This window comes from Papilio polytes, unplaced genomic scaffold (genome assembly GCF_000836215.1).
Source record: "Papilio polytes unplaced genomic scaffold, Ppol_1.0 DF823177.1, whole genome shotgun sequence".
Taxonomy (NCBI): domain Eukaryota; kingdom Metazoa; phylum Arthropoda; class Insecta; order Lepidoptera; family Papilionidae; genus Papilio; species Papilio polytes.
The window spans coordinates 2361414-2387483 of record NW_013526027.1 but is presented as its reverse complement, the minus strand read 5'-3'; the positions used below and the strand labels follow the sequence as shown (position 1 = coordinate 2387483).

The 26070-nt window shown below is 33.2% G+C and overlaps 3 protein-coding genes across 6 annotated transcripts in view; 1 reads left to right on the top strand and 2 right to left on the bottom strand.

The window, feature by feature from the left end:
- Positions 1–300: 300 nt before the first annotated feature.
- LOC106105165 (death domain-associated protein 6-like) lies at positions 301–4241 on the bottom strand. Its single transcript, XM_013285403.1, has 5 exons — positions 3648–4241; positions 3002–3431; positions 2075–2337; positions 1315–1507; positions 301–883 (listed from the first exon to the last, which is right to left on the bottom strand). The coding sequence occupies exons 1-5, from the start codon at positions 3910–3912 to the stop codon at positions 631–633; spliced, it is 1404 nt and encodes a 467-aa protein (XP_013140857.1). The 5' UTR covers positions 3913–4241; the 3' UTR covers positions 301–630.
- Positions 4242–5082: 841 nt separating this feature from the next.
- On the bottom strand, positions 5083–9997 carry LOC106105096 (F-actin-capping protein subunit beta). Its single transcript, XM_013285324.1, has 6 exons — positions 9886–9997; positions 9365–9749; positions 8379–8578; positions 7367–7478; positions 6496–6640; positions 5083–5617 (listed from the first exon to the last, which is right to left on the bottom strand). The coding sequence occupies exons 1-5, from the start codon at positions 9886–9888 to the stop codon at positions 6513–6515; spliced, it is 828 nt and encodes a 275-aa protein (XP_013140778.1). The 5' UTR covers positions 9889–9997; the 3' UTR covers positions 5083–5617; positions 6496–6512.
- Positions 9998–10538: 541 nt separating this feature from the next.
- The window catches only part of LOC106105187 (atypical protein kinase C), a 122147-nt gene continuing 106615 nt past the window's right edge, over positions 10539–26070 (top strand). Inside the window, exons 1-3 of one of the 4 annotated variants that reach the window (XM_013285448.1) lie at positions 10539–10557; positions 10809–11021; positions 11305–11425. In XM_013285448.1, coding sequence (XP_013140902.1) covers positions 10863–11021; positions 11305–11425 — 280 coding nt within the window. In that variant the 5' untranslated portion in view covers positions 10539–10557; positions 10809–10862. Of the gene's footprint in view, positions 10558–10623; positions 10721–10808; positions 11022–11304; positions 11426–18527; positions 18776–26070 lie in introns of those variants that run through there. The other 3 variants (XM_013285447.1, XM_013285444.1, XM_013285445.1) reach the window with 3 other exon arrangements.

Below are 26070 nucleotides of genomic sequence, written 5' to 3'. Positions count from 1 at the left end.
TAAACATTCTATGTGACAATCAATCTTCAAACGCAATAAATGCAAAAGTTTGAAAGGATGGATGTTTTAGAGTTTGTAGCCTAAACGGCTGAACGTATTTCGATAAAATTTGGTATACAAGTAGAGGACAGTCTGGAGGAACACAGACAGTTGTTTGTTTTTAATTCCACGTTTAAACTATTTCAAATAAGTACAATGAACTTTTATTTAACGTTTTTAATTCCCCATGTAATGTACATATAAACAATACATACATTAAAATATAACCTAAATTCTAATGAAGATTAACATTTGTCAAAAATAAAAACGTTTTGTAAGAAAAACATAACTAAAGATATGAGTATGTTAAATAATGATTCTACTCCGGGCCACTGAGCTCAGATAAAAGAAGACCTGAGTATAAAATATATTTAAAAAAAATACGAGATTATAACAAATACAAAATCTTAAGACGCTCGCATTAAACTGTGCCTTTGCGTCCTCTTTATTTACGCAAAATATTGCATAACTTGATTATCTAAACCGTAAAGATATTTGAAACATACATTAATAACAGACTTATGTTAAAATAATTTTAAGACAGCACCAGACGATCAATTTGTAAGCTCTTTTCAGCTGTGGAGACCAGATCTATTCCTCATCTGAAGTATCAGATATTTCAACAACAAGGAAAGGATCTTCAATATCCTGTACAACAGTTGTGTAACTATCACCCAGTTCTTCAAGCTGTTTGACAATGTCAATACATTCTTGTTTCACTTCAACAATGTTCTGTTCAACTTTGATGTCCTCAGTTTTTATTGTATTTCCAATATCTCGTGTTAATGTGTTTGATTCTCCATTATTTTTATCTCTCCATGTTGAATCTTGCAGTAACGAAAATCTAAAAATAAATTTTACATTCTGTATTATATTAAACAATTGTTCTAATTTAAATTTGAGAAAATCATTTAAAATAGGAAATTAAGTAATTTAATAAATCTGATAGTCTTTTATTCAGTTCTGCTTACAAGTTACTAGGAAATAATTTCAAATATTTAAACAAAAATAAATTTCCTTGTATAGGCTTTGCTTATTTTCTGGGGACCTGTTTAATTAATTTAGTTATGATTATTATAATTAGTAAAAAAATGCTAAATACTGACTTAGATGTTATTCTTTTTAATATGTGTATAAACAAGATTAAATTATAGTTATTCTCAATAGTTAGCTCTGATACAAAAATTATAAACACATTTATCTCAAAAGAAATAACTAGTTCCTGTTATGCTTAGAACTGACTAGATTTATTATATTAAAAGTCAATTTAGGTACCTCTTCATAATTGCAGATTCCTTTATTACAGCCCGTCGTTTATTTTCTTGTAACCGCGCCTCAAGCTCAGGGTTCGTATCTGCAGGGTCTACGAAACATTCTTCTTGTTCCACCATTGTCATAAGATGGTACCATTCTTGCTTTTTCCGCCGCTTTTGAAGCGCGCGACCGCACTGAGTAAATAATGCTGTGGCTAAACAAGTATACATGTCACAAGAAAAATTGCACATTTTTAGATTAACAATTATACTTCTAAAGAAATATCAAGCTACATAGACCAGAGCGCAGAAGAGCAGAAAGCAATTTAAATTGAACTATACACAATTGAAACAAGGTTCAATTTATTCTACATGTCTTTTTGCTTTTGTAATTCACACGAAAATATATGTGAAAAAAAAATTAACTTTGTTGCAATTGTAAAAAGCGTATTTTTATTAACGACAACTTCGTCCAAATCAAATAAAAAAATGTAGCCTGTTACTCACTGATAACATAGCTTTTTAATGGTGAGATATTTAAAATCCACTTAGCAGTTATTTTAATATATACAAAAATACATATGTTTCCTCTTTACAATAATATTGATATAGAGAAAAATCTGCTCTGGTCTATGCACCGTCTGAATGGATCCTTAGACTATGGGGAGCTTTTTTTAATTATGGCTTGTGTGACTGATTCTTCCACCCTAAGTGACTGAACAGGTATAAAAAATATAGCTTTGTTGTTTTGTTAAATTGTGTAAATTACTTTAAATACCTACCTTCCCTCATAACTCTTGCTTTATTCCATGAAAGTCCATCCTGTCTATTAGATTGAAGTACACATTCCACAACATCATTGAAATCAGGAAACAGAGGGCAGCCGTCACTGCCAGTGTTGTTATTTAAAAACTCTTCAAGTCTTCTAACTGGTCCTGGCGGGTGTCCATCTTGTACTTTCAGGGTTAATTTCTTACTCCTAACAAAATCTGTTCCCACAATTTCACACCATTTCTTATATAATTTAACTAAAGTCTTTTGATATCTGTAATAATAAAGAGGGCACACTTAGATAAGGTTATTAGTAATTTTACTAATATCATAAAAATGAAAGTATAGATAGATATTAGAGTTTTTTAGCCTAAATGGCAGAACAGACATAAAAGAAATTTGGCATAGATAATATAATAACTTTTGTTCTTTTTTTATAACATAAGGTGGCAAACGAGCAAGCGGCCACCTGAATCCGCCAAAATGGCGAAGCGACCGCTGCCCATAGACATCCGCAATTGCAGATGCGTTGCCTACCCTTATCCGACAGAGGAGGAGACGCACATAAAGAGGATGTCTCCCCTTCCTATGTATCTCCTCCTCCATTAAATCCACTTCCTCTTCCCATCCTCTCCTTATAAGAAAAGGGTGGTAAACAGAAAGGGACTTAAATTAGGCCTCCACACTCATCAGACGAAACACGGAATTGCATCCATTTCACGCCTGTCTTCTGTGTGGTCGTGGTATTACACCGGGCATGCCGGCCTATTCGTGCTAAGATGTTAAAATGATGGTAGTGCCCACCACTGTATAAATTTTTTAATCTTAGCAGAGGGAGTCGCAAAGCTAGTGGACTTTCAACTCAAAAGCATATTTTAAATGTCATTTTTACATGATGTGTATGTATTTTTTATTACAGAAGAAATGATAATACTTACTTCTCACGTATGATATATGGAGATGTACCATCATCATTCAGAACTTCTCTTTTTCCCAAATGAATAATCTTTTTCCTAAATTTAGCCATCAACCTTTCTAATTTATGAATCTCAAAATCCTGAGAATCATGATTTACATCAGTTCTCGGTATTAAAAGGGGATTTTCTTTACTTAACATTTTTGGATTGAAACCATTCTCATTTACATTCGATGTATTTAAATTTGTAGAATTTGATAACAATGAATTTGTTTGTGGACAATCACTATTTTTTTTACTTTTTATAGCATCAAGACAAACTACATCATCTTCCTCATCTAAAACTACTATAGGTGGTTCATAATTATCTAAATTAATACATGTTTTAATCTTCTTATTATTATTTAAAGCACAGTCAGGTTTTCTCTTTTTGCCCTCTTCAAGTTTGTTTCCTAGAATTACACTAAGTTAAGCAAGGGCGGATCCAGCTTTGGCGCCCAGCGGGGGACACATAGTCGTGGTCAAGTCAAAAGCTTGACAAAATATGTAAATAAGTTTTGTCAAGCTCTTGACCAAACAGCGCTGGTGGGGGGGGGCATGACCCCCTGGATTTGCCGTTGAGGTTAAGACATACATTATTAACTAAGTCAAAAAGCTATGTAAAGTACCTTTTAAATTTGTTGCCAATGTTACAAAATCTCCTCTTTTCTTAGATTTATGTAACTTTAAAATCTCAATGAAGCCTTTTATATGAGAATATGTTTGTTTCGGATTTCTTATTATTAATTTATTAGTGTTATTTACGACTTTATTAAATTTTTCTGATTTACTATAACTTTCATCCATGTTTTTGTATACAGGCAATATTATTTTTTTAAAAATCCTCATCATTTCGTTACATTGTGTTGTATTCAGACATGTTTCATATAACATAGACAATTGTTTATTGTTCAAAAACTCGTTCAAAAAATTCTTTACAACTAAAATAGCAGAAAATTAAAATTCGTATTACTTTTTTCAAATATTTTGGCGGCCCCAGGTTAGCGCGCTGTACACCCTGGTAGGCTCAGCTACACCATAAATGGTATTCAGCTCAGCGACTTAGTAAACTTAAAAGCCGGCATATATGAAAACCATATTAAAAAGTAAAACAGACTTCCCAAAAGTAGGAGGTCATCAATTCGTCTGTATTTTTTTAATAATTTAAACCACTATCCGTTTCTGTTTTATCTATGTTCGTTCAACAAAATATGCTACTAAGTTAACTTACCTGTGAGTCGTCTATTAAATCAATAACATTGCTCATTTTAATATAAAAAATGTAATAAATATCGTAATATTATTATAAAAGGCACACAAACACAAACTTTAAATAATCGTTGACAATTGATTGAAAATGACAAATAATACTTCAGTTAAAACCAAAGAGTAATAATCAAACCGTAAACAAATGCAGTGTTGCTATAGTTTATCTAAATAAGATAGATTAGTTTGATAAATGACGCATATGAAGTATCCAATTCAATTTGTATGAAGGTAAATGCCATACGTAATAAACAGGTATCGTGTAACAAACACGCATTAGCGAACAATTTTAAAGTATCGATATTCGGTTTAAATAATTATCGAACTCAACTAAAATTATTATTTTCTTATTAACTAATTTATAGGACAATTCTAGTGTTAATTCATTTTAAGAGAATTTAGCGATGACATAAATAATAGCGAAATCCAATTCGATTACATACGGCTGTAGTAGTAATAAACATTCTTTTACTCTCATTATATGTCATGGTCATTATTAATTTGAGAAAACAGTGTTTTTTTTTTAATTTATGTGTTATAACTATAAATCTATCGATCCCAACTTCTATAATAAAAATCGAAAATCGATGATTCATGACAGATTATACACAACCATCCCTACTAAATTTAAAATGAATTGTCAATCTAATCTAAATTATTTAGATACACTATAGCTTTTGAAACTTACATTTGAAATCGTGGCAAACAAACATTCTTAATCGACTACAAAAACTTTTAACGATATAACTAAATTTGTCAATAAATGGCATGGTACATTGAAATAAAAACCCAAATTCAGATAAATAAATCTTTTATTTAGAGAGGCCAATTTAATGCTAGTATAAACGGAGTTAAATACAATCCATTCTATTGTTAGCAGTAAACACTTCGTTACAATTAAAACTGGCAAATTAAAACAGTTATTATAATAAGTTTCAGCGATCATCGTTATACTGAATCTCTTATTAGGTATACCTTAATTACAAATACAGTATTCTTTAATTTACAATAGAAAAAAATACTAAGCGATAAAATGCAATTGCAAAAATGAGATGGAAAATATCAAAGATAAATAAAACTGTTATTTATTATAGATAATAAAATGAAGTACAGATACACAATCATGCTTACATCACAAAATAAAAAAAAATAATTTCGAATAATACAGAACATTAATTAAAAACATCGCTTATGATGCATTAAAAACACAAAAAAAATGTCTTTTCTTATCTTTAATAATTTTTTAATATTTTCTCACATTCTGTACCGTGGATACTTTGGCGTCTCAAATATTTTTATCGTTGCTAATACTCATCTAATATCTCCATCTCATCTGGAAAGATATTAAATTATTTAAAAAAAAAAATCCGAAAGGCTGCATTAGCTCCGGTGATCTGGAAATGGCTGGATCGATTTTGACGGGAAGCAATGCACGATGGGGTTATTTTTTAAATCACGCGCTGTCAAATCGCAGGCGACCTTTATATAGTATAAATAAAAGTATATATTTATCTATATTTTTATAAAAGTATCTATTTATCTATATTTATACTGATATAATAAAGTGTAAACACACTCTACTTAGTTATGTAGGATGTCAGCAATCACACTAATATAGTGTTGAATAATTCCTTTTTGAACAAAAAACTATACACTTTCGTCACGCTTTAGGCTATACAATTTCACGCGATTAAACTTATGGAGTAGATAATTTGGAAAAAACTGTAATGCAGGAAAGGGAAAAAACAAGTTAAAATCAAAGAAGCGACGTTGCCATTGTAATGGTAGTATGGTATGGTCTTCATTCTCAGTTGTACATTTGAATTTTGACATTTGCTATTGAAAATTGTACAAATGTAACAATAAATTCAAAAGTTCTTGCATCATTAAAATGCTAGTTTTTACATTTCACGCAGACGAAGTCACGAGCAAGAGCTGGTATTAAAGTAAAATAGATTGTAGGAGAGGTTGAAACTTCAGATATTTAAGGCGCACGAGAGCTAGTAAATACATAGTTACTGTTAAGAAAATTAATACCGTGTTGTAGAATTGGCGCAACACTAGATTATCGGTATAAAAGTCACGTCCCTAGCTGACAGTTGTCAATGTCATTAGGAGGATTGAGGTTTCGCGCGCATTGCTGGCGAGATCTCTAGTGGAGTGTTTAAATCATTATCGCTAGTTACAATTATATTAATTGTTTAAAATTACCTATGTGCAATGTGAGTTCAGTCGGCGCGCACCACGTTGCGCCGCTGCAGCGCGAGGGCGAGGTCGTGCTGCAGAGCAGCTGTCTTGCGCGCCACGTCCGCTGGCACCACCGACCTCAGACCATTCACTATGTCTTTCGTCTTACCTAGAAATTGAATTTTAATTAAATTTACTTAAATACCTATCCTTCCATCTATACTTCTATACTAATATAATAAAACGTAAACACACTCTACTTTGTGGCGTGAGATGTCAGCAATCATAGCATATTTTTGAATAATACTTTCTTTAATAAAATTCCCTACACTTATAACATGCTTTAGCCTATATGTTTTTACGCTATTAAACTTAGGGGGGTAGATAAATTGAAAAAAAAACTTCATGTGGGAAAGGGAACATAAACTACAGGCTGCCAACATTAAGAAAGCAAGGTTAATATGACAACGGTAATTTTGACATTTGTGATTGAGAATTTGAGAATCCTAAAATTAAAAAAAATAATAAAAAGTGTAACCTATGTCACTCGCTGATAACATAGCTTTTAAATGGAGAATTAATTTTTGCAATCAGCCTTGTAGTTTCTAGTTATTTCAATACATACAAAAATACAAATCTTTCCTCTTTATGATTAGATAGATTATTACGCTATTATTATTCGACACATAATATATAGTTGTTATATTATCCGGTAATAATAACGAAGGTATGGCTCATGCCAAGGCTCCTGAGGGAGCCCTCGAGCTTAGTTACTCATAAACAAGGTTTAGGCTAAGAGCCACCTGTTTTCGGCCACCTCAAGCTTAGTGAATCTGTAAATGCCTCTTCAAGGCAAACAGTGGCCATTCAGTAACAAAAAAAAAAAAGAACATACCAAAATAAATATCATTGAGTGTATTCCGGATCTTATTTTCCATGTCTTCAACCATGCGGCCGATGTTGGCAATGTGCGGGGTGACATCACTCACTGCAGAGTCTTGTTCAGCCTGCAACAAATAACTAAATGACCAAATGTAACACTTCACACCCACATTCAGATAGGGTAGGTAGATTTTACATATCTCTACTGGACCTGGCTTATCTGTCTCACATAATATTGTAATAAAGTTATCTTATTAATATTTGAAATGTAAAAGTTTATATGGATGGATAATTGTTTGTCGGGAGCAGAACTCAATGGACATTACTAAAATTTGACATAGGTTAAGATAATAATAATCTGGAAGAACACATAGGCTTATTAAGATTTTATGCAATTCTCTTAAAATAACTTTATAAATACTTAACAAGTATTCTAGAGATGTACTAAATCTTATTTTATAAATTTGTTTTTTTTTCCCTGTTAGTAAAGCAAATGATGGCAATATTAAACAGAAATGGTAAATAAACTTAATAAAACTTTCGTGAGACACTATCTATACTATTATAATAAAGCGTAAACACACACTTCTTTGTTGCCTAAGATGTCAGCAATTTCAGCATATTTTTCAATAGTTCTTTTTTTAATAAAAAGCCATACACTTGCGTCACACTTTAGACTATATATTTTAACACCATTAAACTTATATATTTTGGAGAAAAACCCTAATGTGGGAAAGAGACCATGAGTTGCCAACATCAAGGAAGCAAGGTTGTCATCATGTCATGTCATTTTGACATTAGCTATTGATAATTGGACAAATGTAAACAATAAATAAAATTGTATGCGGATGAAGCCGCATGGGAACAGCTAGTACTACATAATTTAGAACATGGCTAATGAAGTGGTGGTGTTATTGTTTGAAACTGTTGGTGCTTACACCGAATGTTGTCACGTGAGTTTAGCCGTGTTATAATTTATATAAAAAATAGTAAAATTGTAGGTTACATTCTTAGGGGCTTTTTACCTGTCTAGTTAAGCTTCCTCCTAAATTCATAGTGCCACTGCCTTCCTTATTCGTCTGAAGCCACAACATAGCGGTTGAGGTCAGCTTGTAGTGGGCATTCCTGCCTGAACTCTTCTCCACAACTTCCACAACATGGATTGAGTCCCAGCAACCTTTTATCTTTTGGGAACCATCACCAGCTTTCTTTATAAGTATCACACCTAAAATTATCCAATTAAATGCATGTACATAAAAATTAATATATTAAAGGGATACAGGATTCTTAACGTTGATTGAATCATGATGGAGTTTTAATAAGTTTTATGCCATCTATATTTTAATCTATACTATTAAAGCATAAACACTCACTTCTTTGTTGCCTAAGATGTTAGCAATCACAGCATATTTTTGAATAATTCTTTTTTTAATAAAAAGCCACTACACTACACTTACATCACTCTTTAGGCTACATATTTTCACGCCATTAAACTTAGGGGGTAAATATTTTGGATAAAAACCTTAATGTGGGAAAGAGACCATAAGTTGCTGCCAACATCAAGGAAGTAAGAATGCCAAGGTTTGTCATGTCAAGTCATTTTGACATTTGCTTTTGATAATTTGACTAATGTAAACAATAAAATAAAATTTTCACAATTTCATGCAGATGAAGCTGCATGGGAACAACTAGTTTTTAATATATCTCTTTGCATATTGATATCATTTCAACATAGATTGAGACATTAATAAGCATTTTACACCTGGGGCCTTCCAGCTACATTCCTACAGCTAAATTTGTCATATTGACATTGAGAAATAAAAATAGATGTCATATATTAATTAATAATGTTATAAATGTGAAAGTTTAGATGTTTGATACTACAGATTTCCAGACGGGTCAACAGATGGTACTTAAATTTGACATAGATGTAAAACATACAGTCAAAGATCACATAGGCATATTTGTACATATATAATACCTGCCACATACAAATTAATGAGTTCTATACCTGCAAAACCATGATCCATGTCCCATAAATAAACAGAGCTTACTCCTCCTTCAAAATACATCTCACGGTATTGATCAAATGCATGATTGGCATCAATTTCCAGTTTCCTCAACCGTTCTGAAGGCATTGAACCATCTTCAAGTGGTGGGTCATATGTGTTAGACCATGGTGAACGGTACGAGTCTCCATCGCGGTTGTAATCGCAGAGAAGATAATCTTTCCCGTTGCTTCGATCTTGAGCTATTTTCAACGGTTGGTCTACTGACGACAACAAATCTTCGCAAAGACTTGGGACTAGGTCAATTAAATCAGTTAGATTTTTCTCAATTTGCTGGGGTGGCAGCCGGCGCATTAAGTCTAACGCACAATCCATCTGTTGTTCTGTCTGAAATAAATATGGGACATAGAATTATATCAAAAACCCCATCGGTAACATCGAGTATTAGTCATCCAAAACATATAAATATCAATCATAAACTATACATGAATCGTATCTCGAGGATAGAAAAAAATGCTTTTACCATGATTAATTTAAATGTTACAGAAATTGACAACTAAAGATCAGATGTTATTTTTAATCACAGAAAAAACTTAATTTGTAAATCAAAAAGCCTTCTTCCAACTATGGATGGCAGCTAATTTTGACATAAGTAAATGCGTTCTAAAACTATAACTGTTCTGTCAACTATATCTTTACTCTTTTTTACGCCTAAAGGATTATTGTTAACCGTCTACAAATAAGATGCAAAAATATCAAACATGATTTTACCAAAATCATATATAACATAACACAAATGACCTACTTTTTTGGAGAATCCAAAAACTATGGATTTTTTGTATTTCTAAACGTTTTACTGTTGACGTCAAAACTTATCTTTTCTCCACATGAACAATTTATGAGTTTGTCCCACTTACTCTTAAAGTTATAAGCAGATGTTAGAGAGAGTCCAAGTATTTAACTGTGTTCACTTTAAAGTTTACCATTCATTCCTTTTTCGCCGCTTTTAAACTCCCGGAATGTGAATCTGACAGTTTGTCAACTCAATGTTGTTGTGTCAAAATTTTGTTGATAATCCTTTTTTTAAATTAGGTACAGTATAATTATTAACTTTACGACTTGATTAATGAAATTTTTTAGTTACTGATACACTCAGATAATGTTACTCTTCTCTAATCTTATTTGTTTAAGGCAGGTGTGTCTTTGAAAATGATTCATGTAATGAGAATGTAAACCATGTTATTGCACCTTTGTCTATAATATATCCGCCAAAAAGGCGTAGAGGCATTAAACTTTGTTAGTGACGGTTATGAATTAATTAATGGGTGCTTAATTTTTAGAGCGAAGCGCCTTAGAAGGTTATAATTGTGTACTTGAACTTTAGGCTTTTAGACAAACGTAATAGTTATGGGCAAGATATTTACTTTGATTTCTGATTATTTTCAGAATAACTTTTGTGATAAAGTGCCAATCTTTTGAACTTGTGTTAACACAACTGATATGATGCCAACTCAACTGGTACAAGACAACCACGCGAATGACGTGCGTGTAAAGACCGTGTACAGTGGAGATGTAATGATAACATACATCAAACATAACATAACTCTCGAGGAGTTCACTCAGGAGATGATAGCAATATGTAGATTCTTACCTGATCAGGTTAGTAAAAGAGTTTACAATCTTGCCTCTTACTAATATTATAAATGCGTAAGTTTAGATGGATGGATGTTTGTTAGAGATTGTAGCCTATACCACTGAATGGATCTCTATTAAGTTATAGTTGTACAGGAAGTCTGGAAGAATACATTGGCTATTTGCCTTTGTTGTTTTTTTAATTTTATGCCGATGGAGTCACTGGTGAAAGCTAGTCTAAAATGAAGCAAGCATATTGCCTATATTTTGACCTTTGAAATATTTCAACATCTTCTTTGATCATTTTCAGGTGTTTACGATGAAGTGGGTAGATGAAGAAGGAGATCCATGCACGATATCAACACAGCTTGAGTTAGATGAGGCGTTACGGCTGTATGAACTGAATCGGGACTCGGAGCTAACTGTTCATGGTAAGTACATTATGTTTTGTAACTAGAGATGTATTTAATTTAATACAAAAGTCTAGAATGTTGGTATTATGCATTTGTAATTAAGATAACCCTAGTGGTGTATTAAATAGTGATAATCCTAATGTTAAAGTAATATAAGGTTTTTTTTACGTAGTCTTGGTCCTGACAGTTATACTATTCAGTTAAAACAATGCACATGTATGTAAAACTCTAACAGCCTTACAAATAAATGTGGCATAATGTTAAACTTAAGAATAAACTGAATACAAGTAAAATTTGTACTAATATTTACTTATACTCAGTTTATTCCTAAGTTTAACCTTATACCATGTTTATTTGTAAAGCAGTTCAAATGACAAAATTAAAAGCCTGTAATAAGCATATTGGGTTACTGTAACAAAACTATAAAGCTTGGATGAACATTATATAATTGTTTTATAAACATTATAATACTAGCTGTTGCACGCGACTTTGCTCCTTTGGAATTAAAGAAACAATAAATATAGCCTAAATTACTCACAGATAAATTTCATCTGTAATGGTGAAAGTTTTTTTTATATTGACCCAGTAGTTTTTACATTTATTGAATACATACAAAAATACAAATCCTTCCTCCTTATAATATTAGTATAGATAAAATAGTACAAATCTGTTATAAAAATTCAGTTGTCACTGTCTCTGATATTGTTATTTTATTTCTTATAGTTTTAATGCAGTGTTAAATCTTGTATGTAATGTTATGAAATACCTGAGATTAGAGGAAAAAGGAAATAATAGCAATGATCCAACCAAATGTGTTTGTCATAGTATTCATATGTTTATCGCGTTTCGTATGGAAGTGCCTATTCCCGTGTACCGTCGGGCGGTTGCAGATTTACGCTATAAAATTCCTTATCTCGCCGCAATGCGAGTACCGCTTTACTATTACCATATTCAGATTGTGCTGTTGGCCGCTTTTTCCACACATTTCGCTCATTTGTACATGCCAGACAGGTTGAGTGAAATAATTAGCGTTTAAATTTTTGCAGTTTTTTGTATGAATAATTTAAGTTGTTTAATATACTAGCTGTTGCTCTTGATTTCGTTCACTTGATATAGCATACATATGAGTAACATTACTCAACGATAACGTAGCTTTGTAGCGTAAGAATTTTTGAAATCATCTCAATAGTTTTTGAGTTATTTCAATACATACACAAATACAAATCTTTCCTCTTTACTATCTAAAAGGAATTATATACATGTACTACTAATTATAAATATTATAAAGAGGAAATATTTTTTTTGTATGTATTAGATTCCAAAACTACTGCGTCGATTTCAAAAATTCTTTTACCATTAAAAAGTTACGATATTAGTTACATAAGCTTTTTTAAAAAAACGAACGAGGTCTCGAGCAACATCTAGTAATAGTATAGAAATGAAACCGTACACAAACTTTAAAGCAAATGGGGAAAACTTTGACCAATAATTGACAAATATTTGGACGTTGCGCACAATGTGCGCCAAGTTCGTATTGGTACGCTTTTTGATACCTTGGTGTAATTAGAGTCTTTTTAATTAACTTTCCCTTTGTACGTCGTTCATTTAATACTTATTTGAATGCCTTTGTTTGGCGATTTCAATTGATATTCGTCTGTTCATTGCTAATTAATGTAGATTGTTCTCGTTGCAAGTGAAAAGTTACGCTGTGCTGAAAATGTTGGTGTCGTATTATTTACTAGCTTTCGCTCGCGACTCCTTCCGCGTGAAATAATAAAATAAAACGAAACTAAGTAGCATGTGTTCTTTCAAACTATGCTCTACATCAATGCCAAATATCATACAGATACGTTCAGTCGTTTAGACTGCAAACTTTAACAAACATCCATATAAAATTTCGCATTTATGATATTAGTAAGATTGACTGTGTCTGTTTAAATTTGATATATGACCGGTTTTCCAGCTCCTTTTAACCATTCGTTAGTGTTATGATTCGATTACTTCATAAAATGCGTTTCCGAACTACGTAACTTGAGTTTTATTCCGTTATACTTAATTCACTAATCAATCACTAGGTAATGGTAAAATAAATAGAAACATCAACAACCTAATATTAGTGCTTCAATAATGCTTTATTTTAAATATTGTTTGACACTAATGGTTTGTTTTTAACTTGGTACCGACAGCGCGGCAGCCAAAAGTACAAAAACTTTTCTATTAAGCAAAACAACCTAGTGGCCAGTATGCAAGCTCTTTGGCTCTCGTTAGCCAAAGAGGTTGCATTATGCGCTGAACAGTTTGAACAAAATATTTATGTATGAACAGTAAACTGTAGAGAACAAAGGTTATGATATGAGTTGGATAGTTTGGGTTGTAAATTCTTGGAAGATTTATTGAGGTAAACGTTAAAGTTGGGCCACATTCGCTGTTGGTAAATAAAACGGAAGCACCGCAAAGTTCAGTGCAAACGGTTCGTGGGTGCTCTAACAAGGTACAAACATTGGCGCCCAACGTGGGGCAAGTTTGTTCGGGTCTCGTTTGTCGCTGTAATTACCGGCGATTTAATTAACTTTGATGGTGTTATGGAAGTCGATTTCGAATGCTGTTTTGCTAATTGAACAGCGGTGTACGGGTTTTGTCCGTGCATTTGTGAACTGGTTCGTTTAAATTAAATTTTCTTTATGAAGCATTGCAAATATTTGTAGCAGATTTCTAATTAAACGAAGAAATAAATATCTATGTACTGTTGCGGTAATCCGCGGTGTTCCAGTTCAGGGAAAAATTGCCTTGTTTATTGCAACGAGACAAACTCCGCCTAAACAAGTAACTAATTAGTTAGCAGTGAATGCAAAAGAAGGCATGTTAATAAGGTTTTTGTGTCACGTCTTGATTCAAAATGTTCAAACGATTGTAGCTTTTAAGGTGGAACACTAACAGATTCCCCCACTGTACATACGCTACAAATGGATTTTGGAGCTAATGATATGATATAATTGCCAATTTCGCTTGTGCAATACCTATCAAGGTTGCATTGTAAACTTGTTTTGGTAAATTAATGTGCCGTGATGCGATTCGCTGCCATCCGCATACACAACTCTCAACTACCCGCATAACAAATTCATAGATTCATTGCCCCAGCGTAGCCGGCTTCTAAATTTATCAGACCAGCGGATGAGCTTTGCAAATCTGTCTGGAAACCGAAGTTATTTTAGTGGTAATAGAGAGGCTTTAAATATTTTAGTATACAAGTCAATGATATCTATACTTCGATACTAATATTATACGAGTAAAGAGGAAAAAATTATATTTTTGTAATTTTTTATGTATTGAAATAACTTAATTAATTTAACTTAACTTAAAAGCTACTGGGCCGATTAATTAAAACTTTTTCACCGTTAAAAAGGTAATTTATTTGTGAGTAACATAGACTATTTTTTTTTAATACCACACGGATGTAGGGGCAAGCAATAGGTATTTTTATATATTTTACATATCACATTTGTAATTAAATAGATGCAGAGAAAGCGATGGAGGTATGCTAATATTCTGTTTAATAAGATTATCTAACTCTGACTATCCCTTTTAAGTTTGTTTATCGATGGTTGAGGTCGACGTATGTTAAATTGGACGGACTAATATAAACTGAATGCAAAGTTTTAATTACCTAGTTTTTGAATGTACCTTTGTCAACATAAACAAGCCCCGTTTAACAAACATAGTTACGGTGTTAACTAGTTTACAGCTAGTTTGTGGTTAATCCTACATACATACATACCTACATGTTTACTTGTTACAAATTGACTAATCTGTATCTATACATATAATAAAATTGGAGTGTCTGTTTGTAATATAAGAAAAAATCCAGATTTCGGGAAGATGTATTTGCGTTGCTGATAACGAAAATCGCGTTTAAACATTTTTTGTCTGTCTGTCCGCAAGCCGCGTTTGTTCCGGATAGACTCCAAAACGGCTGGGCCGATTTCGACTGGACTTCCACTGAAGGGAAGCTTACATAGATGGGCATATTATAGGCTACTTTTTTATTTTAATATTGCGTGGACGAAGTCGTAGGCAACAGCTAGTTTTAATCATGTAATGTTATGTTTTTAAATAAAAAAGAATACCTATGACGTCCTCATTGGAAGAGCAAACTGTATGTAATTTCCCGTTCCGCCCGCTTTACTCATTTCTTGCGCTCATTTCCCCCTTTGAATGAGAAAAACGCGTCTTTGTAAGACCTATTTTTAAGTTTCCACTCTGTTCGTTTAATGACGTCACTTATTTTTTTTGTAATCAGTACGAAGTTCAGAAGATTGAAATATGTAGTTTTCATCATTTGTGCCAGTAGATATTGGATGATTTATTAAAATAGCACCCATGTCCTTACGTGTAATGAAAATACTACCTTACGCCCACGATTATGTCCGCGTGGAATTTAAAAAAACTAAAGTAGTGTGTTTTGTCAGTCTATGCTCTACATCTATGTCAATTTTCATCGAGATTCTGGCAGTTTAGGCTACAAACAAACATCCATCTAAACATTCGCATTTATAATATCAATATGAAGTATGATATATAATTTATCTGACATTCTCATAATAATGTAAAACCAATGTAACATCTTTGAATAACAGCGGTGAAAAGGTCACGTACGACGGTACATTGGAACAATTCAAATACAAACCAATTTCCTCAAAATGTTTTAGGATTTCCTAACTCATCGAAATAATAACTTCTGTATCTCTCTTAATTAAATAAATCGATCGTTTGCCTAAAATGTAGCCAGAATTATTCATTAAATTTGTTCAAAATAAATTCAAATGAAAATTATAAACTGCATTTTAAACAGGCCGAATTTAAATAATAAAAAAATAAATTGCTTTTATTTTGAAATTGGAACAGCATTGACGTTTTTGGGTTTTTAAATGCTATTTTTAGACGTGTAATTGCTAAGGTCGATAAAACCTGTTTTAGTAGCAGATAATAAATACAGTTAAAGGTACAAATTGAAACCGAAATAACAAAAATGTTGCTAATAAAGGTTTAAGTTTATTGTGAAAATATTATAAAACGGAGACCATGAAAGTAATTACAATTACACTGATGGTTTTCGGCGATCGTGTCTCAAGATAATTGCTACCTCATATACGTAGAGTAAAGGTGCGATTTCACGAGACTCGAATGACGGCCGACGGTAGTCATCAACTTTCCCTTATCCCTACAGAAGTAGGCACAGTGTGTGTTGCTCTTCCATACATTTCTATCAGCCGTCATATTTGAATCCACTCCCTTCTTAAGCATATCCTCTTTCAGTCCATCCATACTTTCTTCGGTCTTCCTCTACCTTTGTACTTTCAATTTTAAGACTTTCTGATTAATGTCCCTATCCTCTCGTCGCATAACATGTCCATACCACGCGATGGCCATCGGTATTAATATAAATTAATAGAATACCGATACCGACTTGCCGACGACTTGATGTAGCTGACAAAAATGATAACAAACTTTATATATCTCACTAATATTATAAATGCGAAAGTTTAGATGGATGGATGTTTGTTAGAGTTTGTAGCCTAAACGACTGAACGGATCTCGAATTTTGGTATAGACTTAGAGGATAGTCTGGAAGGGCAAAGGCTACTCATTTATGTTTTTTAAATTCCACGCGGACGGAGTCGCGGATGAAGCCTAGTGTTAAATGTTTTTACATTTCAGTTCAGAGTACAATGGATTTAGGCTATTTGTTTTCTTTACATATATTCTTGAAGACAGCGAAAATATCGTCCCGGGAATTCTTTTATTTATTCGTAGTATCACATAGTTTAACATTCAAATGATACGGGGTTCTATTCGAGAAAATTGTATGCTTTATTTATTCAGACTTTGCTGCAACGATGTCGCAAAACGTTGTTATCGTGTTGGTGAATTCAGAAATCATTTTAAACTGTAAATGCTTGTTTGTGTCGTGGCCCAAAAATTGTGTGTCAGTTTCGATAAAAACACAAACGTTCCTCGATGGCCTCGTTCAAGTTTCCCATCAAATGGGTCCCATTGCCAAATTACGCACGAGAGCACACGTCCCGTGACGTCACGGCCTCGTCCGCGCCAATTTGAGCTCATAAAAATTACGATCCGGTCTCCACTCGATATAATTACGTATCGACCAATCAGTGCGCTGGATGTGGCTCAACAAACTTCAAACTAATAGAAAAAATCAGTTCAAATAGATAGGCACATCTAGTATACTATTCTGAATATCTGTGTTTTGGTCCCAAATTTAGTACAACTTTGTTGATAGGAACTAGAAAATACTGCTGTATGTGTTACCGGTCGATTGTGAACTCGACTACTTTATAGACAGACTGGGTACGAGATAAATGGTCAATTTTATTGTGAATTCAATTCAGTCGAAACAATAATCATTCGATTTAGAATGGTATTTTTCTTATAATGATTTTTAAGATTCAAAAGAAAAAATTTAGGTAGGTTATGTTATGTTTGTTATGTTTGTAGGTTATGTTTGTTAAAACATTATTTCAAATTGATGATGATTTATTTTCCTCTGCAGTTTGTGACGAAATGTTTTATGTAAACAAGATATGAATGAGATTGCAATAAAATAAACAATATCTGTTAATGATGTATAAGGAAACGGTTGAGTTATGAAGACAGAGTTATGTAAATTCATGTTTCGCAGTTCATTGTTCGCAAGTGTGATTATTGTCGTTTAGAGCTTTTGTTAGGGTTGCCATAGGACAATAATTTCAATAGTGAAAACTCGTATTAAAATTGTTACTGTAGTTGAAGGGACACTATCTTTTTTTGTATCACACGGGATGAATATATAGTGTACATTTGTACTGACAACTAACAAGGTAGGAAGTAGAATTTTTATTCATGTTTTGGTTTTATCGTAATCGCCTTCTTATTATTTTTTGCTGTACTATTTGTATAAGGGGTTGAAGCAAATAAGATATGTCTAAAGAAGTTAAAAAAGGTTTAAAGGTGGGTGACCACAATTACTTGACCAAGTCTTGCCAACCCTGTCCGCGGCGAAGGCCGTGACGGCTAATTGGCGGCACTCGGTGGTGTGCGGGCCGCGACGCGGGCGCAGCGCGCATGGGAAACAGTGGCTTTGTGAAAATCTGTGCGCGCACGCGTGTTTGTCGCAGACACGCCGTTTGCGCGCGAACGCCCGATCGCCGGCGGGCGCATTTCGAAACGTCCGCGCCGCAACAGCGAACGTACCGCGTGTGATCATGTATTTTGCCGTGTTTTGATTGTGATTATGTGAAACGTGCCGCAAGAATGGAAGCGTTGACCTCGACTGTGCCATCGAATGGAACAACGCTCACCGGTTCCAAAGAGGTTTTGTGTTTGTTTCTGACCACGGCGCCTTTTTGCTCGATCGGATCGGACATTCCCCTCAGTTTTTTCTTACTTACTCTTTGTTTACCGATGGTGTCGCGAGTTGACCCACATCCAATATTTCGAAATTCCTCTCGTTGACTTAACAGCGCGAGTTATATTAAATGCTCCCCGATAAGACGTAGGCATTGTTTATTTGTTTTGTTCCAGTAAATTGTAAGCGTGAAGTTTTCAATGTTATGTTTCGGATTACAATTGTCGATATTTCTAAACGAAGGCGGTATCGAATTCCTTAGTGATTGTAATCAATATGTCATGTGAAATGGATGGATTGTGTTAAAGATATTTCTAAATAACAAAGACGGTTTGTATTCGCTTTATCAGGTCTGTATAAACGCAGTCTGTTACTCGAATTAAACGAAGTCGGTTAGGTTAATTGTGTATTAATGTTTTGACCTTCTCAAGCAAACGGAGCAAAAAATTAGTAAATGGCCCCGAGCAAGGTCAATAAAATTGGTGTATATCGTTGTTTGGTAATGGAATCATCATTCGGCGTTTGTTATTAATCAATATCGAGGTGGAAACTGTTTCGTTTGTTTGCATTTTGCGGCCGTCGAGATTGTCCTGATTTATCGTCTTTATACAAACAAACCGCAGTCGCTAATGAATTGTAAATTGTTCGCTAAGTCCAGTTGAAATAGGAATTCCTTGACGGAATCATTTATTTGCATTTTTGGAAATACATTTAAACGTTTATCTTCATAGTCTGCTTTCGATTTATATCGATGAAATCATGTTGAATAACATGTTAATTTAAAGTGCACTCACAACATATTATAAAACACTAGCTGTTGCTCGCGTGAAATTAAATAAAAAAAAGTCCATGTTACTCATAACGTAATTTTTTAATAGTGAGAGAATTTTTGAAATCGGCCCAGTAGTTTTTGAGTTATTTCAATACATATAAAAATACAAATCTTTCTTCTTTATAATATTAGTATAGACGTGTACGTTTCGGCAACTTAACGAGTGTAAGTACAACTGATTTATGATACATTTCTTGTACAGACCAGGTACCAGTCGTGTGAGTATATTACATCCAGCGTTGTGAAACGAGATTGACCCTTATTCAATTAGAACAAAAGCCTATTTTCCTCGAGCTCGATTAAAGCGATAACACTAACGGAACTGGGAAACGACCGACATTTTCATCAAACGATTTCTATTTAATGTTAAAATAACGCATTTGTTTCGGCGAAACGTATTATTGTAATTTTGTATCGAGTTTCCACTGCCGAAACTTTGACAAAAACATTTTAATCTTTTAAATAGAGTAAAAGAGACGAAAATGTTTTTTATATTGCAAAAACGATGAGAAAACACAAACACGACACATTAAATTTGACGAAACATGTCAAGTGTTGGTATAAATTTCAGGTTTTGGGTATAAATAAGGTGTAAAGACTTGTGATTTGAATGAATTGAAACAGTAGAAATGCATCTATCGGTAATTGTTATTGTAATAGATGTATTTGTAGTGTTGCATTGAAGCAAGTGGACCGTGAATATGAAAAACGTTTGCATTTGATTCTACATTGACAAAGGTTTTTTAAACGTCTAATCGATTATTCATAGGTCAGTGAACTCGAGTTTCTGATGTTATAGTTTGTTACTAACAAAGACTATTGTAAAAATTCAGTTCCGTATTTAGATAGATGCTAACATTGCATATCTTGCTAATATTACAAATGCGAAAGTTTAGATGGATGGAAGTTTGTTAGAGTTTGTAGCTTAAATTTCTGAACGGATCTCGATGAAATTTTGCATAGATCTGGAAGACCACATAGGCTATTTTATTTTGTTCTTTAATACAAAGCTAGTAGGAACATAAACGTTTATGATCCGCGAACTGTCATACAGTTTGTGTTTATGTGTGTGCAATAAAAAAAAAACTGAATTAATAGTCTATGCATCATTACAGGTTGTAATCTATGTTCTTTTCTTTTAGATCGGTTCAGCTGTTGTGAAGTTAGTAAATTTAGTACGGAGTTATGTAGCTTGTATGGTTTCATGTTAGCTTCATCTAACATCGAATGCACAGTTAAAACTGTCAGTTGGATTTAGAACTGAGAGTACCGGGCTTTAGATTTTCAGATACTATTTTATTTTTAGAAACGTTCAGTAGGTAAATTAAATAATATTCAATGCGTCAAGTAACCTTATCACGTTCATGCCACGACACTTTTTTATATTTTCCTCGAACGATTAATTTTTATAGCGTATAAATTATATGTTCCGTTTAAATAATCATTTCTAAATTTGTGCGTGTATTTTAATATTCATCAAATACAAGTACTGCTTCAGTGTTCGTGTTTGCAAAACTTTCACTCAAGGCCGAAAATAACCAATTGCCGCTACAAGAACGTTTCCGCTTCACTTCTTCAGCGTATACGTGTGTCACTGTCCCACGTAAGCGGAGCTGGTATGGTAGAAAAGGATAGACGAGTGGGTGCACTTAGCTTTGATTGAGAGAAAGTACGGACGAATGCAATAATTGCATAGCTTTCTAACTCTTGATATGGTAGTTTTTTGTAACTGGTTAAGGTATGGATGTTATAGTGTTAGTAAAACGACCTTGAAGTTGTGGTCTGGCTTATTAGGTTAGTTGTCAAGGTAGCAAGTAAGAAAAGTGGATAAGGAATTTATTCTATACTTTTATACTAATGTTATTAATAGGAAAAATTTGTATTTATGTATGTATTGAAATAAATCAAAAACTACTGGTCCGATTTTAAAAATTCATTCACTGTTAGAAATGTAATTTATCTGTGCATAACATAGGCTATATTTGTTTAATTTCACGCAGGCGAAGTCGCGAGCAACAGCTACTCTTTAATATTTTCGATAAAGACTTCTGTTTGATCGCGTAATGACACTCAAGTTTCTTGATGAGTTGATGACTGACTGAAAAAAATACAGCCAATAAATTAAAGAAAAAATTCGTTAAATAAAATAATACAAATGATTTATCTTATGTAAGGTTACTTATTACCATCGAACTGCATCATCTGTCCGTATCTGGAGGTGTGGAATTGAGAAAGCGATTTCTCGAAACTGGTCGCTGGTTAAATTTTGTAAGCTTTAGAAAGCTTTTAGAATTTACTCAACGAGTTAGATAACACGAATCATTGTTGTCATTCTTTTTTTTTCTTCTACATTTAAAAATTTTTTTCATTTACATTACGGTGGTTATAACGAAAGAAATTTTTAGATAAAATTGGTACCAGGTCAGTGTCAGACGTACCAAATTGTAAATTGTCTGATAACAATCGAACGTGTAAAATATGTGATGGAAATATTGGATTTTGTTCCTTTATCTGACAGTGACGTCATTTTAAGCTATCTGAGCCTCTATCGGCCACTGGTGGGACAGGCCCTAAATATCGTAATGGGGACATTCAAATTGTCAAAATACCTGCGACTATCTAGACTAAAATGTTTCCTAATTTACACGGAGTTATTAAAACTGATCTGATACGAGCAGAAACTTTAGCCAGCTAAATACCATGTGAATATTCACACAATTATGTCATAGCTGTGCTATTTGCGCTAACCAGTCCGTCGGAGCGCAGCGCATTGACCTTACCAGATCTGTGTTAATGGTTTATTTGCTTGTTTTATGGATATTAGGCTATAACATCGATTGTTCCGGCACGATTTGTTCGCAAATCTGTTGATGTAAAGATGATTTTCTTGTGATTATTTATAGTCTTTGACATATTCTACTAATAAGAGTGTATTCAACTAGTAAAACTGTATTCTACTAATGTTTAGTGGAATGTAGATTTATCATGGATGTAGTTTGTAGCCTAAACTACTGAAGGGATTTCGATGAAATTTGACGTAGATTTAGAGGATAGTCTGGGAGAACAAATAGGCCACTTAGTTTTAAATTCTACGTGGAGGGTGTCGCAGGCCAAAGGTAGTTTTGTCATAAACTAGATAAACATTGACGTCTTGATCCAAGTCTAGGTTTCAAATGATGTATTAATTAGGTTAATGTGCTAATAATCAAGGTGAACTAGATTAGATATACGATATTAAAAACGTATGTCGTATGCAAACTGATCTTGCGTGGCGGATTGTGACGGTTTAATATAATATCATGTATTGCGAAATTCTTTGTACTTCTGTATTATTATAATCGAACTATCGTGATATAATATTATTAATTAATACTGTTGCCGCGTGAAATTAAAAAAAAACAATATTGAGTAGCCTAAGTATTCTTCCAAACTATCTTCTACCTGTACCAAATTTCATCAAAATCCGTTCAGCCGTTTAGGCTACAAACTAACAAACATCGATCCATCTAAACTTTCGCATTTATACGATTAATATTAGTTAATCATACTTCATATTGATATGCGAAAGTTCACATGGATTGTTCGATTGTTTATTGCTACCCATGTCCAACACGGCTTAACAAATCTTAAAGAATTTGCCACAGAGGTAGAACATAGTCTGGAAGAACACAAAGGCTACTATTACGTTTTTCTTTTTAATTTCGCGAGCTCAAAGTCGCGGGTAAAAGTGTGTATTATGAAGGTGAATATAATGTAAAATAAAATTGATTGTGTATTTAGAAATGTGTGAATTTAGATTTCTTATTAATGAAAGAAGAAAAATAAGAGAATTTAAAGTAAATTTGAATAATTTTAATATGTGCTAACTATTACTTGAACAAAGCTCCACGTTTGATATTAAATTCTAAGAGGATGAAGTAGAATAAACTGTTACTGTAGACTACGATTGTTAAATGTTTACCTTTGCATATTCACACAAATGAAAACTATTCTGACCGGAAAATGGGATGTCCTCTTCTGCAGGATATGTACGGTTACAATCGTTCCGTACCTTTATAACGTCGAGGCCGTAGTTAAATGGACGTGTGTGTTACCGATAGTGTACGAACTTCGATAGTTTCAGAAATTTCATTTTTATTTGATAACGTTTTATTAATCACTAGCTGTTACTCGCGACTTCGCCCGCGTACATTAAAAAAATATAGCCTATGTGCCACTCATAAAGTGCCTTTTTAATGGTGAAAGTTTTTTTAAATCGGCCCAGTAGTTTTTGTGTTATTTCAATACATACAAAAATACAAATCTTTCCTCTTTAAAATATCAGTATAGATTGAACATCGGTTTCTCATGACTCATTGTCAAGTTCCTTCACCGAGCGTGCGAACGAGAGCACGAAACACGATCGAGCGAGAGCTCGAAATACGATAGAGAACCACGATTTTAATAGTTCGGCAATTTGTTAAATGTCATATAGTGATATCTGAGATTCAATCAATAGTTCGGTCAATGTGCTGACAAATATAAAATGACTTGACTGATTAAATTTAGACTAAGTTCGCAAACTTTAGGTGACATTACCATACACCTTTTGTTTTAGTTTCGTAATGACATCACGCGACAGAGTACATTGTTATAATAACGTTGCTTTTGGTTTACGTTTAGATAAATTCTATATTGTTCAAATAGAGATACTCGTTCATGGTAACTGCTCCATATTTATGGATCGTTTCAATTGACATCATCGTTCTATCGCACTTAATTTAGTGCTGTCTCGGGTAGTGACATCAAAAGTCTACACGACATACAAAAATCACCTTTAAGATGAAGGAACAAGACTGATATTTCCGTGTTAGTTAGTGTGTTTGAAGCTAGGATAGGAATTGGTTAGCTCTAATGTTAGAAAATATTGATGCTAGACGGGTCTTTTAGCACGCTGTGCGCTCAATCGATCAAATGTTTCTAGGACACTGGAAAATGTTATATTATTCATTTTATTTTTAAGGTCTATAGCCGCATAATCTAATTTATACAGTTTATTTAATTACGCCTTTAACATAATTTTTTTTTATGTTTCATGATATTTTTATATCTAAGCTAATAATAATAATATATATTTTCAGTTTATAACGATAAAGCTATTTAATTCTATTTTCCTTGTATCAATTCTTGCGTAAACTAAAGTATAGAGTTTTATTCGTGTTGGTAAATAGAATGTCCTTTTAAGAATGTCTTGTTAAAGGAAGTCCCCAGAGGGTATCGATATTATAAAGAGGAGGTCGTTTTTAATGCTGTACTTACTCGTATACCTTCCGTTAGGGTCTTTGAATCAAGTTTTTGATATATGTTGTAGATTATCAAAATTAATTTGTAAGCAAAATGAAATAAACTATTATTTATTAAGTATTTTTTTTAACCGACTTCCAGAAGGAGGTTTAAAATTATGTTTTTTGTTAATTTTTGCTAGCTTTTTTATTTCTAATGCATATTCGTGAATAACAATTTGTATTATGACGTAATTTTGATACTTTCCGTAAATTGTGACCCGCTTGTTAATTGAGATGTACTGTAGTATGGGAATTAGAGACAATTTGTAAGTGTCGTTAAACTCCAACATGGAACAATTAAACGCTTGGAGAGATTCTTGTGCGTTGTAATTGACATCGTGGGTACCCTACTCTGCGGTCTATTCTGCAAATTGTTTTGTATAGCAAGAGTGATGATTCAGTAGCGGAAAGACGGGATCAATTAAATAAAATATTATTTACTAAGTTCTAGCTTTAGTCCGCTACTCCGTTCTCGTGGAATTAATAAAAAAACAAAATAGCCTACATGTTCATCCAGACTATCCTCTACGTCTACGCCGAATTTTATCCTGATCTGTTCAGACGTTTAGGATCCAAACTCAAACAAACATTCATCTATCCTTCTATCCTTCCATCTAAACTTTCGCATTTATTATATTTGTAACAATAGCAAGATGTTATATGGCAGATATAAGACTTAATACTTACTTAATAACACTCCTAATATTCGCTTTATGTAATACAAAACTACGAATTCCATCTAAAAATAGTTTTCGTTCGGAATTGGTGTTTCACGCCGAGTGTGCCTCTAACGGCTATGAATATAATTGGCACCAATTGAGTGTTGCGGCTGCTGATTTAGATCCAATTAAAGTAACGATACCAAGGAAAATAAGCATTGACCAAATGGAGACGTATGTGGCTTGTTAAATCATACAAACAAAATATCAATTTAGTTGTGTGTTGTACACAAGGTTAGCGTGGTATGGATGTTATGCGACGAGAGGACGGGGACATAGACCAGAAAGTGTTAAGATTGAATGTGGCTACAAAAGTAGAGGAAGCCCGAAGAAAGGATGAATTGTGTGAAAGAAGTGCTTAAGAAGGGAGTGCATTCAGATATGAC